Source organism: Theobroma cacao, chromosome 5 (genome assembly GCF_000208745.1).
Source record: "Theobroma cacao cultivar B97-61/B2 chromosome 5, Criollo_cocoa_genome_V2, whole genome shotgun sequence".
NCBI classification, from domain to species: Eukaryota; Viridiplantae; Streptophyta; class Magnoliopsida; order Malvales; family Malvaceae; genus Theobroma; species Theobroma cacao.
The window spans coordinates 26,081,784-26,095,893 of NC_030854.1; the positions used below are offsets into that span (position 1 = coordinate 26,081,784).

A 14,110-nucleotide genomic window follows, 5' to 3' on the forward strand; every position below is an offset into this window, starting at 1 on the left:
AACAATTAACGTAAAAACTTATAAAGGTAGAATAATTAAATTTAAATTTTAACGTAAATATGTATGAGAATTAACGTAATAAGTTAATTAAGTAAAAAAAATCTAATTTTAATGAAAAGCAAACATTTATATTTATATTATCAAGCTAAAAGTATGTAATGATATTCAAATTTTTATTTTAAATAAAAAATAATAAAGATAACGATAATTATAATTAAAAATTACTATTAAAAAGGTTTAACGTAAAGTTGTGAGAATTGACATAAAATTTTATAAAAGTAAAATAAATAAATTTAAAATCTTAACGTAAATGTGTGAAAGTTATCATAACAAGTGATAACAATAATTTTTATTAAATTAATTAATTATATATAATTTTAATATTAAAAAAATAATATTTTAATAATTTAAAGTAAAAAATTAAATTAAATTAAAAGTTAAATAACTTTTAAAATAAACTAAACAAATTTAAAAATTACCTACATTGTTATCTTAAAATAGATAAATTTAACAATTATATATATTATTTACCTATTAACGTGTTATACAAATTTTTATTATTTTTTTTAAAATTTTATTAATTAAAGCCATTATTTTAACAGGGGTCTTGCAGTTGTTTCCTGTGAAGGAGCCTTCATTTGCTCCTGCTTGACGTTACGGAACTTAGCCTTTGGTAGCAAGGCCAGAAATGGTAACCAAAATTTCCACCTCATGTTTTAGGGAGAGACAAAAGAGTGCTAAAGTTACAGGTGACGACACAAACTTTTGTATAAGTTGCAATTGTATATCAACAATCCCTCGAAAAATTTGGCTGTAGGTTCAAACATTGATTAAAGTTGATCAGTAAATACCGTCGGCCTCCTTTTCCACATTTCCTCCCTTCCCCTTGTGTCTCTACCTTTAAGGGTGGAGTTATGCAGGAAAAATGATACGGAAAAAGAAAGAACCAAGAACAAAAAACAGAAAGAAAGAATCCAAGAGTTCCAATACATCTAAAGAGCGAGAGAGAGCTCAGCCAATTTGAGGCTTTCTTGTATTCCCAGTATTGTCTCTTCTGCACTTCAAGGACTGCATAGATTCTTGAGATCTTCTCCCTTGGCATACCAGTTTGGTATTATCTTTGACACATGGGGATAAAGATCCTTGTATGAATTTCGGATTGTCCCTTCCGCAACTCCAGTAGCAACTGAAATATCTGCAACCCACCCACCAATTTCTATCACAAATTTGCATTTTCATAAAATGAAATCAGCAGCTCAAAATATTTAAAGACACGTCTCTTTTTGTTTATGCTTCTCTGTTTTTAACGGGACAAACACACTCCCTAAGCACCCATGTTATATAATTGGTGTTATAGAGCCCAAACTGCAATGATCACCACATTATTAACTAGAAATATTGGCACGTAAAAGTTTTTTGTGAAACATCTTTTTTCACTTCACAAGTAAGATGGGGAAATATCAAACCTCTTAGAGGTTTCTTATCATCTGAAAGCTGCGTTATGATGTAAATAACTGCTGCTGCAATTGATATAGGGCTTCGCCTGCAAAAGTATGTAAATTGTTAGCAAACACCTCTAAATACCATTAAAGAAATAAAATGGTAGAAAGGAGCTATCAGATATCCCAATACAACAGTCCCGACTCTCAAGCAACATCATAGAACATCATAGACCATATGTCATGAATTCATTAGAATATCTGCAAGTGCTAAATGGCAGAATTTCCTGAGATAAGTTAGCAACGTCATCTTTTCTGCAACCTAGCCGAAAAACTAAATGAGACTAGAAAAGTGAACGGGAGAAAAGGAATGAGGGAAAGCAGGGAAGGGTGGGCTTGATCAAGAGATAAAAGGAAAGGTGGGAGAAGATCCAGCAAAATCTCAAAAAAACTTTTATTTTTCTTTTGAGAATTATCAGATCATTCAAACATGCTAATGCTAAATAACCAAATTAAACAAATAGTTTGGCCACCGGGATCCAACTAATCAGCAAGAAAATGGATTAGCAGAACTGTCAATGAAGTTGAAGCATGACATTTAAAAATGGAATTCCAGCAAGGTCCTAATTAACATCCATAACCCCAAAAGTTATGCTTCTCACTCAACAATACCTCATAATCCACCTCCATGATAATGCTTTTAGAAAAATAAGAGCAATTACGATTGCACAATCTCAATCATAATTACCTTTTAATACGCAAACAGCTTATTTTTCTTTGTCATTATTCAGACCGTAATACAAACTTTCTAGTTCCCCTAATGATGTCATTTCACTCATTTGATCAACTTAATCCCCACTTCCTACTAAACCATTCTGTTAACTTGAGAGATCCAGACAGAATTATCCAAGGCATAGAGGACTGGAATTAAAATTTATTTAAAAAGAAAAAGGCTTAAAAACAAAAAATAAGTTTCAGCTCACAGTTTCATGATGAAAAGAAAATAATAACTACCTTATATCAAACTCCTCTGACTTCTGAACTGCTTCTTGGGCAGCTTTAACTGCTTGATTATTCATACCAAGATTGGAACAAAATCGTCTCTGATGATTAAAGACAATTTATGTCAGCGGCCACCATAAATGGTAAGAACAAATGAACAATACCATATTCAACAACGGAAGTGCAACCTTCCTAAGCATATGGCAAACAACACAGTTGTTTATCCAAACCAGAGTCATAAACAATTTTTTTATATAAAACAAAAAGGAAACTCACCATGAAATCACCAGCATGTATAGTTCCCATCTCCACAGACTGACCAGTCTCCAATCCCAGTTGTTTCACTATGTATTCTTTTGCTCGGCCAATTTCTTTCTTTGTGGCTCCATTGGCGACAGAGCAAATTTCTATTTGAAATCCACAGGTTCAGGGAAGCTCATACACATTAGGAAACATAAATCAGGAAGCATCCAGATGTTAAAAGAATCTTAGGCTGTACCCTTGACTGTGCGTGGCTTATCCTCTTGTCGACAAGCAATGTATAGGCAAGCAGCCAACAACGCGTCCTGATTTCTTCCTCTACTAGACTTCTGATCTTCCACCTTCTTATATATCTCATTGGCTCGATCCTTCAATCAATGACAAAAGACCCACAAATCAGATGCACATGAAAATTTATAAAAGATAAAAATGATAAGAAAAAAGGTCATCAAGCTAAAATTCAAAGTAGAAAGACATTTCTATATATATGGAAGAAGGATGCTCCAGCCTTGAAAAGAAAAACTCTCAATTTAGATTAACCAAATACTTGGAATATAAAACAATTTTCTTTTACAAGCTTAAACATGCTCAAAACTAAATTGTGATCATGAGAAAACAATCACTAAGAAGAATATTATTAGGGTTAGGGATTCCCAAAAATTTTCAGTGGCCAAATCAAGAAAATAAATTATGACTGAAAATGCAGCTAGTTTAAAAAAATAATAAATACAAACAATGTAAAAAGTCCTTCCAAAATAAAAGAAAACCTTTTATAAGCAAGAGAATAATATGGCAAATGGACAAGTTCGATTGAGAATTGGATGTTCATTCATATTCTATGTGATTGAATGTTCATTGCTCAGTCATTTTCTAAGTGTTAAGCAAAGAAACTATAACGAGGATGTCTCCCCCTCTCTTCTCCCTATTACTCAAAATATTGCAAAGTTAATAGAGCTTTTTATACTGGCATTCCATCTAGTAACAACTTTCTTCGGTTACTTAGTTCTTCAAGTTTTGTTGGTAGCTAGTACATCGTCTGGAAAATTTATGAGTTCTTACACAACCGAAATACTACATTATCATTAGTTATCAAGATAGTCAAACAATAAATAAATTGAATGTGGTGTATGATGTTCTGTTACCTTTTCCTTATTTATTAATTATACAGATCTAGTTAAATCTTAAAAGTCCATTTAATCATACTTACCAACAATTTTGGGTAATAAAGAAGATGCTTTGGTGCCCAGCCACCAACCCTAACCTTATTTTATTTCCTCATTGGAATGTGACTCAGCAGGGGAAGCTTCTTTCTATTCATGCACAAGATTGGAGGTTTAAATTTAGCTTCTTTCTGCAGATGCTCAGATTGGGAGAAGGGACTGCATTTATGGTTATTGTTATATGTATTTCACACTTTTAACTCATTCACATGATTGGAGTTTTAAATTTATAACTTCTAGCTGCTCACGCACAGATTGGGATAGGGAGCTTCAGCCTTTATAGTAATTTTTGTATGTACTTGGGGCTTTCAACTCAGGCACAACATTGGAGTTTCATATTTATTCCTTCTTTCTAGATGGCCTCATTTATCACAAATTTGTCAGGATTTACACTAAAGACATTCTATATCAAACATGCCATTCTCATAATGCCCACCATGCTACACTTTTAACTGTTGCTCCGATTCAGTATTGTAGCTGACATGCAATAGTCTCAATGCCACGGGATCATTACCCTCTCCCCAAAAGGAAAACCTGATGAGGTGTGCAAAGCCACCACCTATAAGCCACCCAGGACTCCCCTACCGGCCCAATGTGGGAATTTTGGAAGCACCTTGCCTATTGCTTCCTGAAATGCTAGACGTGACATGCTCACCCACCCAATCCAGCGACAAAGGCCACCGCTTCTAAACGACCCAGACTCCCCTACCTGCCCAATGTGGGAATTTTGGAAGCACCTTGCCTACTTTCTTCCTGAAATGCTAGACATGACATCCTTACCCACCCAATCTGGTGACACCTTTGTCGCCGTCGGTCATCCTACCTGCGTCCCCCCAGAGGTGCTTGGTGTAAAATCAGGTCAAAGTCGGGACTGCTCTGATACCACTTGTCATGGAATCATTACACTCTCCCCAAAAGGCTAACTTGATGGAGCGTGCAACACCACCACTTATAAGCCACCCAGGACTCCCCTACTTGCCCCATGTGGGATTTTTTGAAGCACCCTGCCTACTTCCTTCCTTAAGTGCTAGGTGTGACATTAGTAGAAGGTCTACGGCAACAACAATCTTAACTAGTATCAATAGTACACACACATGTACAAATTGTGTATACGTGACGTGCATGTCACCAGTTCATAGTGATAGACTGAAATGCCCTATATGATACAAATTATATTTATAGTGATATAAGTAACATACCTTGATAGTTGCAACAAGACCCAACCTGAAACACAAACTTATCCAAATCAGTAACATTTCATAGTAAATTACTATCTCCCAAGCATAGAACCTCACTTTAAGGAGAAAGGAGAGGAGGGAACAAATATGCATATCTACATGTAAAGGGAATAGAATAGTAATCAAAAACAAGAATTAGAACAGTTCATAAAGTAATCACATAGATGACAAACATCAATATTTTTACGAAAACTGCAATCTTACTGTAAGTTGGACAGCATTTAACAGGATTCAACGAAAACAACATATTTATCTAATTCATACAATTTGATACAAGTTTGGTTCTGCCTATGAGAGATACAATTCAAAAGCATAGCACCTTACCATCAATTACAATTACAATTAACAATAAACTTTGTTACACAATTTTCCCCAATACAAACAAACAGACATGTGCACCCAAGCCTTTGACTAATTGGTTGGTGCATGATCCCCTGCCTAAAAAGCAAGATTCGAATCCCCCTTTGCCAATTATAAAAAAAAAAACTAAAAATATATAAAAAAAAACAAACAGACATGCAAACATAAATTGCTTTCACCAACAATTGAAGCATCTCTTTACCAACTGCCAACCCACATCAGAAAACAAATTTAAATCCCCAAAAATATCTCTATGCATTTTCGTTAATTTGTCTCCAAAAACAAGGGACATCCAAACTCACCCAACTCATTGAGTTCAATCAAATAAAACTATAATAATTCCATCCAAGATCCATAACCCTAACATCCATTTTCCATTCTGCCCCCACAATTTCTGACCATCCAAACAAACTCCAAAATACCAAACAAAAACTAGTTCCCAAAAATGAATAAAAAACCAACAAAAAAAATTTTGATACCTATCAGACATGGTAGCAATAGTCTTAAAAGCAAGAATCAACCCGCGATCCGGATTCGAACCACGATTCTGCCACCGACCCAACGAAGACGAGAGGAATTCTCCAGAAGCACCGTTAGGCTTAGCAATAACGGTGGATAAGCCGCCATCCGCCAAAAGCGGGTTGGTGGGACCACCGACACGGACAGGATCATTATCGCCCGACTCGTTGGCGAAGGTTCTCCACTCCGACGTCTCGTCGATCGAGTGCGACTCCAACACTAACCCGCACTCCGAACACACCGTATCTCCGGCCGAGTGGTCGAAAACCACCTCCGTGTGCCGCTTGCAGTCCGAACAAAAAGCGTCCGCCATTTCCGGAGCAGCTAACCGTTTCTCTTTTTCTTTTTTTCTGTTTTGTCTTAAATTCTGTTTTCAAATTGATTCAAAGATGTAACTAGACAATTTGTTTGGTTAAAATCTCCTATTTTATTTTAATTTTTCGGATTTATTTTCGGTTTGGTTTGTTTCTTTTTCTCTCTTGGGTTTCCAGGAAAATGTGTTTTTCGAGCCGGAAAGTTTCACGAAGGGACGATTTATTTATAGTATGTGAAGAGAAGATGATACCATACACTCGAGTTCACAGGGAACTATCATGAACTTTTGTTGCCGTCAATATCAGTTTTGACTTTTCCCTCTAACCATGATTATTAGGTGATATAAATAAATTTTTATTTATTGCGAGTAAATAATAACACCTTGAATTCGAACCACAACAATCCCTTCTCCCATTCTCAATATTTTTATTGTATAATATTTTATATATGTTATTAATGTTTAATTTGGTATCATAAGTATGATAAAAATAATTTCAAAACAATAATAGATAAAAGTTTTTATTTTTATAATTTATAAAAGAAAAATATTTTAAATGTAAATTTTACTTTGTTTAATATTATATGGACAATCAAATTTAATATTTATTATCAAAAAGCGGCTTTAATGGATATGCCGAACTAAGTTCTAAATAATACATATATCACTTCAATATCAACTAAGTCTGACTAGGTGAACGGGAAGAATTTATGCGTGGTTTATACTTAACTCTGATGATGAAATTGAGCCGTTGGATTTGCAGACTCGCTAGTTGGATGATTGTTTGGAGGGGCGAGATGCACTGCGGTCTTTTGAGAATAAGTAGCGAAACCCGAGTGGTTTTTTGGGGTAGGGAGTTGGTAGGAAAGTCATAGGAATAGTGCGTGCTTGGCTGGAAAATATAGAGTGTTTGGAGACAGGCGGAAAATTGTTTTGAGTTGGGATTAGAAGTGTCTGAAGATGTTTGGTAATTGGTGTTTGAAGATTCAACATTGATGGCGTGTAGTGTCAGGCAGTCAGGGCGTATGGAAGCATGTTACTTGTGCCCAGAATTTGGACAGCTTTAACCTCATATCAGCATGACAGGATGTACATGAGCAGTCTTCCAGCTGCTCTTACGGAACGCTTCACCTTTCTCATCCTGCTACCCAGGCTAGCCAAAACTGAATCAAATTGGCATTTCGAGTGTTTTAATTTAGATGTAAATTTTATCTATATTTTTTGTGGTTTATAACATATTTTATCTTTTTTACATAATTACTACTTTATAAACAATTTTTTCAATTAATACTATATGGATAACTTTTATTTTCGTAGATTAGGTTATTAATTTTATTTAGTAAAATTATCAAAAAAATTTTAACTTACAATCAACTTATTTGAATACATTTAAAAATATTTTCATAATAGTACTAAATAAAATTAATAACCTAACCTCTTATGAGAATAAAAATTATTTACAGGATGATGATTGGAAAAATAAATAAACTATAATATATCATGTTAAAAAAATTGAAATTATAAGTGATGTAGATGGAGCTAGATTTGTAATTCACGTTTTTTATGTCTTTAATTGTATCGTATAAAATATAAAAAATTAACAGTTATGTAAGTAAACACACAAATATGAATTAATCGTATTAGAACTTTAAACACTTATACGAACATGTTTAATAAATGTATAATAGGAAATGACACGATTAACATGTTTATTAAATGTACTAAGTTAAATTTTATACAACTTATCACAATTTGTTTACAGGATTAACATGATTAATACGATTAACATAATAAAGACAAGAATTAAAACGATTAAGATTAAAATATGCACAATTAAAATATATTTTTATTATTCAAATTTATAATAAAAATTTATAAGTATCCTAGTATTTATCAAATATAATAAAATTTAACATTAATAAATCTTAATTATCTTGAAAGTATTTGTAAAACTCGACCCTGTAAACATATTTCATGACATACATGTACTGAGTAGCATGTTATTACGCTAGGAAAGTCCTTAATAATAGACGAAACTCGGTATTGTACCTAACGGTACACTTGAGTTGATTTAACCTCGAACTAGTTCAAATAGGAATCGTATGATGAAATTTAATATTTTACAGTCTATGAATGACTAAAAATGATTGTTTGAAGTTCGAGGGTTCATTTGGAGAAAAATTAAAAATTTTGATGTGTAGGGGCAAAATCATCATTTTGCCACCTAAGATAATAATTTGATCATAGAGTGAAATTTTTTACCAAGATTAACTATTTGGAGTATAATTTAATGATAGGAAGTGAAAAATTTCAATTCCGGCAATTTTTGGAACATAAGGGCAAAATGGTAATTTTGTCACCCCGGCATAAAACCGTAATTTTCACCACCCAAAACTTGTCAAAATCATAGAATTTATTTATTTTTTGAATGAATAACTATGGTATTTTTAGTGGTGAAAAAATTGAAGTTTAAAGGATAAAATTTTAAAAAAGGACCAATGGAAAAGTGATACATGGCACTTTTTAATGATTTCATATTATTTTAAAGGAAAATCAGCCCATTTAAACCCCACATCAGGTGATGGTCAGCCATAAGGAGAAAATAAGAGAGAAAATAGAGAGGAAAGGAAGAAAAGAGAAAAACCAAAGGAAAACTAGAAAATTCAAAGGAGAATTCGCGTTTTTCGTCCGTTGACACATCTAACAGTAAGATTTTTCGACTTTAGCTTGATTTTTACCTTTCCTATGCCTTTGTTTCCATTTAGCATGCTTGAGGAGAGAGATCAAAAAGTGATACCAAGGGCTGGCCGAATTTCAAGGGGAAGGATTTTGAAATTTTTATGTTTTGATTCTTAGTTAAATTGGTAGTTTTAGTTAGTTAAATGTGTATAGAAATCAAATAGGGCAAGAAAGCATGAAATTCTCACAATACCACCCTTGGCCGAATATTCAATGATGTACAATGATGATGAACTGATTTTTATTCTAAGAGAAATGAAGAGAAAATGATGAAAAATGGTTAAATGTGATAGAAAAACAAAGTGAAAAATTAACCGAGTTAATGTCCCATTTTTGACCGAATTTTTCAAGGAAGAAAGTAAGATGATTTTGGTGATTTTAAAGGGTTATTGGTTGATATTTAATGGTTAGAAATGTTGGAGAGAAAATAGGACAATTTAGAGCCAAAATGGAACGTGTTAGCAATTTATCGGGTAAAGTGTCAAAAATAGGTTAATACCGCGTTTAAGCCGTTTTATGCTATTGCATTTCATACCATGCATTAGTATAGGATTTAAGTCAATTATATAGTGATTTAGCATCAATGTGGTGAATTGTGTAATTTTTGTAATGTGTTTAGGAGGAGAGCCTTTCGGTAAAACAAGGAAGTCGTACCCGATGAACAGTGATCGAGGCACCTAGAAAGCATTTAATTTGTACAACCTGTGAGTAAACCTATTATTATTGTAAATTATCTAGAGTTTATTTTTAAATACTCTTTATATATTTTATGAAACGAAAATGAGATTAAAATGAGACTTTTGATGTTTTAGAAATAAATGTGACAAATAAATATATTGTATTGATTATTTGAAATAAGAAACTTTTGATTAGGAAATTGAGTAATTGGAGGCTGCCAATTGTCTTGAAAAATATATGTTCCTATGAATGGCTTATGATATATGAGAATATGTGGCTATATTTTATAATTGCATTGAAAATTTATGTAAGTTGTCTTTTACTATACAGGCTAGATAAATAAATAAAAGCCACGTTATACTGTCGAAATTTTATTTAAAATTGGTGGGTTTAGTCACTACAGTGACGGGTTTTCGTGGACTGCCTATTAGAGGGGTACGGTAAACCTGGTTGCATAGTTACTCCGGTTGTAGAGACGAGGAGGGTAACTCTCGGGTTAGCGTTAGAGCTCACTTCACGTCGAACCCCCACGTGAATGTGTAACTCGGCCAACGCCAAAGAACGGCTTGTTTTCAAAACTAACATGTGTTTAACATGTAAATATCTTAACAACCTTGGCGGACTCGATTAGATGCCTAGGCCAAGGTATCCTCGAGGACTAGTTTTTAGCTTGAGCCCTGTTTCTAATAAAAGTCATAAGCCTTAACAACTGTTTTGGTAAATTACAAATATTTTATGGTTTAAGAAATAAATTGAAAACCTTATAAAATGGTTTGTGATTTATTGTTTAAACTTGCCTCCATTTTACTCGCCTTTAGATATTTATAATAATGTATGTTTACTCATTGGGATTGCAAAATCTCACCCACTTCCTTTCCAAATATTTCAAGCCTGTGGTAGCTTGTAGATACTTGATTTTGTCGAGGATTCCAGTTGACCCCTCTATCTCACAGACAGTAGATTACTATCACCAACACTTGGTGTATTTATGGGCCACTTGTCATTATAATTATTATTGTACATTATAACTTTGTAAATTATGGTATGTATGAATTTATTTTACTTTCACGTTACAAAAGATTACTTACACGTGTTTCTATAAATATTGTTTTATATAAAAATGCTATGTTTTATTCAATATTTTGAATAGTAATATTTGTCTATAAATCCTTTTAAAAAAAATAAAATAAAATAATTTTTGTCTTTTCATTTACTTGAGCCAGAAACGATTGGTAATTATTTAAAACGGAATGTTTAACAATGATTGCTCACAGGAAAGGCAAGAAATTGATACGTAAGCCTTGCGAGGTTCGGATTGACATTCCGGGTAATGAGTGTCAATCCTGACGTCGCGGCAGTTGTCATGGGCCCGAGGAAAGTTCCGGGTCATGACAGTATTAGTATATATATAAGTTAATAAAAAAGTCTGAACCGTATACTACATGTGAACATGACTAAATAAATGGGTAATAAATGAATCACGAATTATACGAGTTTGACATGATTAAAACACAATTTATTCGTGTCAACATGAAAAATAATTATCTTAAACCCAAATATGCTTAAAATAGTATTGTTTTGTATTGCATTGTATTGTAGTTGTAGAAAAAATTGGTAGATATAAGTGGAGTTTATTCTTATTTTGATAATATATATGTATGATATTTATATTTAAATAGTAAAGAATAATTTTTATTTTCTAAATTTAAAAAGACTTTTGTGGATAATAATGATTAAGAATTCTTTGTGGTGTTTTTATAGAATAAATAGGCTGCTTAATTTATATAGCCACAAGGAACAACTCTTTGGCCACAAATCCTCTGCCCCCCTTTTGTGCCCCCAACCGTGCTTCCTCTCCATATGTTTGCCATCTGTCCTATCCCTTAATAGGATGTTAAAAATGGCAATCCCACAATTTTTAACACCGTTAATGTCACTTTAAAAAAAATATCTCATTCTAGGTTTTTTTCCTACTTGCTGCCTACTTCACCTTTACTTTGTTTTGGCTGCTACTCCTCTTTTGCTTCACTTTTACCTTTTAGCGAGATACTTTTTGTAAGTTTTTTTATTAATTCTTTAGATTTCAATTTTATATTTATTGATTCATTACATGGTGTTTTATTGAATTTTGTGCTTGCAAATAACGTTTTTCATATTTTTCTTTTGAAAGGCATTCAATTTTATTTTATATCTTATTCATAATTATTCATGTTTCATTATGTATTTTGTTCTTTCATGAAAATATTGATATCAAATTTAGTCGTACGTGGTTCTCTTTTCATTAACTTTTAATTTAAGCTTTTTTTATTTTTTTTATTTTTTAAACTTTATATATTTATATATATGTGTATATGTATTGTTTAATTCAAATTTGATGTATTTTTTTCATTAATTGTGTTTAATTAATAAATTTTTGAGCATATAGAATGAAATAGTAGAAAAAAAGGTATGATTCTTCTATTAATTTAAAAGATAACTAAATTTATTTATTTTTTATTTTTTAGGGTATGGATAAAGAAACTACAAATACAATTAATAAAGATTGATTATGACGAAGATTAGAATTTACTGAAAATGATATTCTCCCATCAATTAAACCAATAGAGGAGTAGAATCTTGAGCAAGATAAGTTTTCCAACATGATTGATTCTAATACTAATATTATGATTTCAGCTCATGCAAACATGTCGGAAGAAATTATTCCAAAAGTTGGAATGAAATTTGAAACAGAACAAGATATTTATGATTTTTACAACAGATATGCCAAAGAAGTTGGATTTAGTATTCGAATAACTAAAGGGCATAAGTATAAGCATAGTAATTGGGTAGATAGGGTTTTTTGTTGTTCTTGCCAAGGAACTCGAAGAAATGATTAAAGAGATGATAATGTCAAAAGTCATCATCCAGAAACAAGATTTGGGTGCTTAGCTGTATTAAAAGTTTCACGATATGATGATAAATTACGTGTTACTAAATTTATTGCAGAACATACACATGCATTAGCTTCTCTACGTAAGAGTATGTTTTTAAGATCTTAAAGGGCAATTAATCTCCCTTAAGCTGTTGAACTTGAAATCGTTGATTGCTTTGGAATAGCACCAAAGGAGAGTGTTGGGTTTTTGGCAAGAAAAGTTGGTGGACTGAAGAATCTTGGTTTTATTCCTGAGGACTACAATAATTACTTATGTTTTAAGAGAACAGAAGCAATGAAAGTTGGAGATACTGGTGGTATCTTAGAGTATCTACAAAATATGCAACATGATGATCCTAATTTTTCTTATACTATCCAAGTTGATCTTGATGATCTCATCACAAATATTTTCTAGACAGATGGTAAAATGAAATTAGATTATGAATCTTTTGGAGATGTAGTATGATTTGATACAATATATAGAAAAAATAAAGAAGGTAGACCTTTTGCATTATTTGTTGGTGTTAATCATCATAAGCAAAGTGTTATATTTGGTGCAACATTGTTATATGATGAAACATGTGATACTTTTATGTGATTATTTGATTCATTTTTGAAAACAATGTTAGGGAAAAAACCAATGACAATCCTTACAGATCAAGACGCTGCACTGGCGAAAGCACTTGCTTCACAATGGCCTGAAAGATATCATCGTTTGTGTGTGTGGCATATGTATCAAAATGAGCGAAACATCTTAGTGATACATTTGAGAGATTTAGTAGTTTTACTAAAGATTTTAGCAATTGTGTTTATGATCATGATGAAGAGGAAGATTTTCTAAATGCATGAGATCATATGCTTGCAAAATACAATTTAAAATATAATAGTTGGCTACATAGACAATTTGAATTGAAGGAGAAATGGGCTTTGGTTTATGGACGATAAACTTTTTGCGCAGACATGTCCACTACTCAAAGAAGTGAGAGTATGAATAACCAAATAAAAAATTACATTGGTTATAACTATGATTTATTACGTTTTTTTCATCACTTTCAGAGATTACTAGTTGATAGACGCTATGAGGAGTTGAGGGTAGATTATAAAGATAACCAGAGCAAGCCATATTTGCCAGTTCCAGTGGAGATATTGAAGCATGCAGCAGATGTGTATACTTTAACAGTTTTTAAAATGTTCTCTAATGAACTTTGGCTTACTTGGGATTGTGAATTATACACAATTGAAATCATTGGCAGTACTACTAGTTACAAAGTCATTGATCCAAGAAAACTTCGTCATCATACAGTTATATTTGATTCATCAAATTCGACAGTCAGCTGTGGTTGTAAGAAATTTGAATTTGTTGGTATTTTATGTGCTCATGCTTTGAATGTGCTTTCCTTTCAGAATTTTAAACGAGTTCCAGATCAATA

The 14,110-nt window shown here is 32.4% G+C and overlaps 1 protein-coding gene across 1 annotated transcript; it reads right to left on the reverse strand.

The window, feature by feature from the left end:
* LOC18598897 (transcription initiation factor IIB-2) lies at positions 751-6,562 on the reverse strand. Its single transcript, XM_007028626.2, has 7 exons — positions 6,000-6,562; positions 5,122-5,146; positions 2,941-3,070; positions 2,718-2,848; positions 2,454-2,542; positions 1,467-1,543; positions 751-1,195 (listed from the first exon to the last, which is right to left on the reverse strand). Exons 1-7 carry the CDS (start codon positions 6,350-6,352, stop codon positions 1,062-1,064), a joined length of 939 nt encoding a protein of 312 aa, XP_007028688.1. The 5' UTR covers positions 6,353-6,562; the 3' UTR covers positions 751-1,061.

Excerpts from the sequence above, each read along its gene's own strand:
- LOC18598897 (XM_007028626.2), bottom strand. The coding sequence starts at position 6,352 with ATGGCGGACGCTTTTTGTTCGGACTGCAAGCGGCACACGGAGGTGGTT. Across the intron at positions 2,849-2,940 it reads TAAGCCACGCACAGTCAAGG|AAATTTGCTCTGTCGCCAAT; the intron begins GTACAGCCTAAG and ends GATTTCAAATAG. Across the intron at positions 1,196-1,466 it reads TGATAAGAAACCTCTAAGAG|ATATTTCAGTTGCTACTGGA; the intron begins GTTTGATATTTC and ends GGTGGGTTGCAG.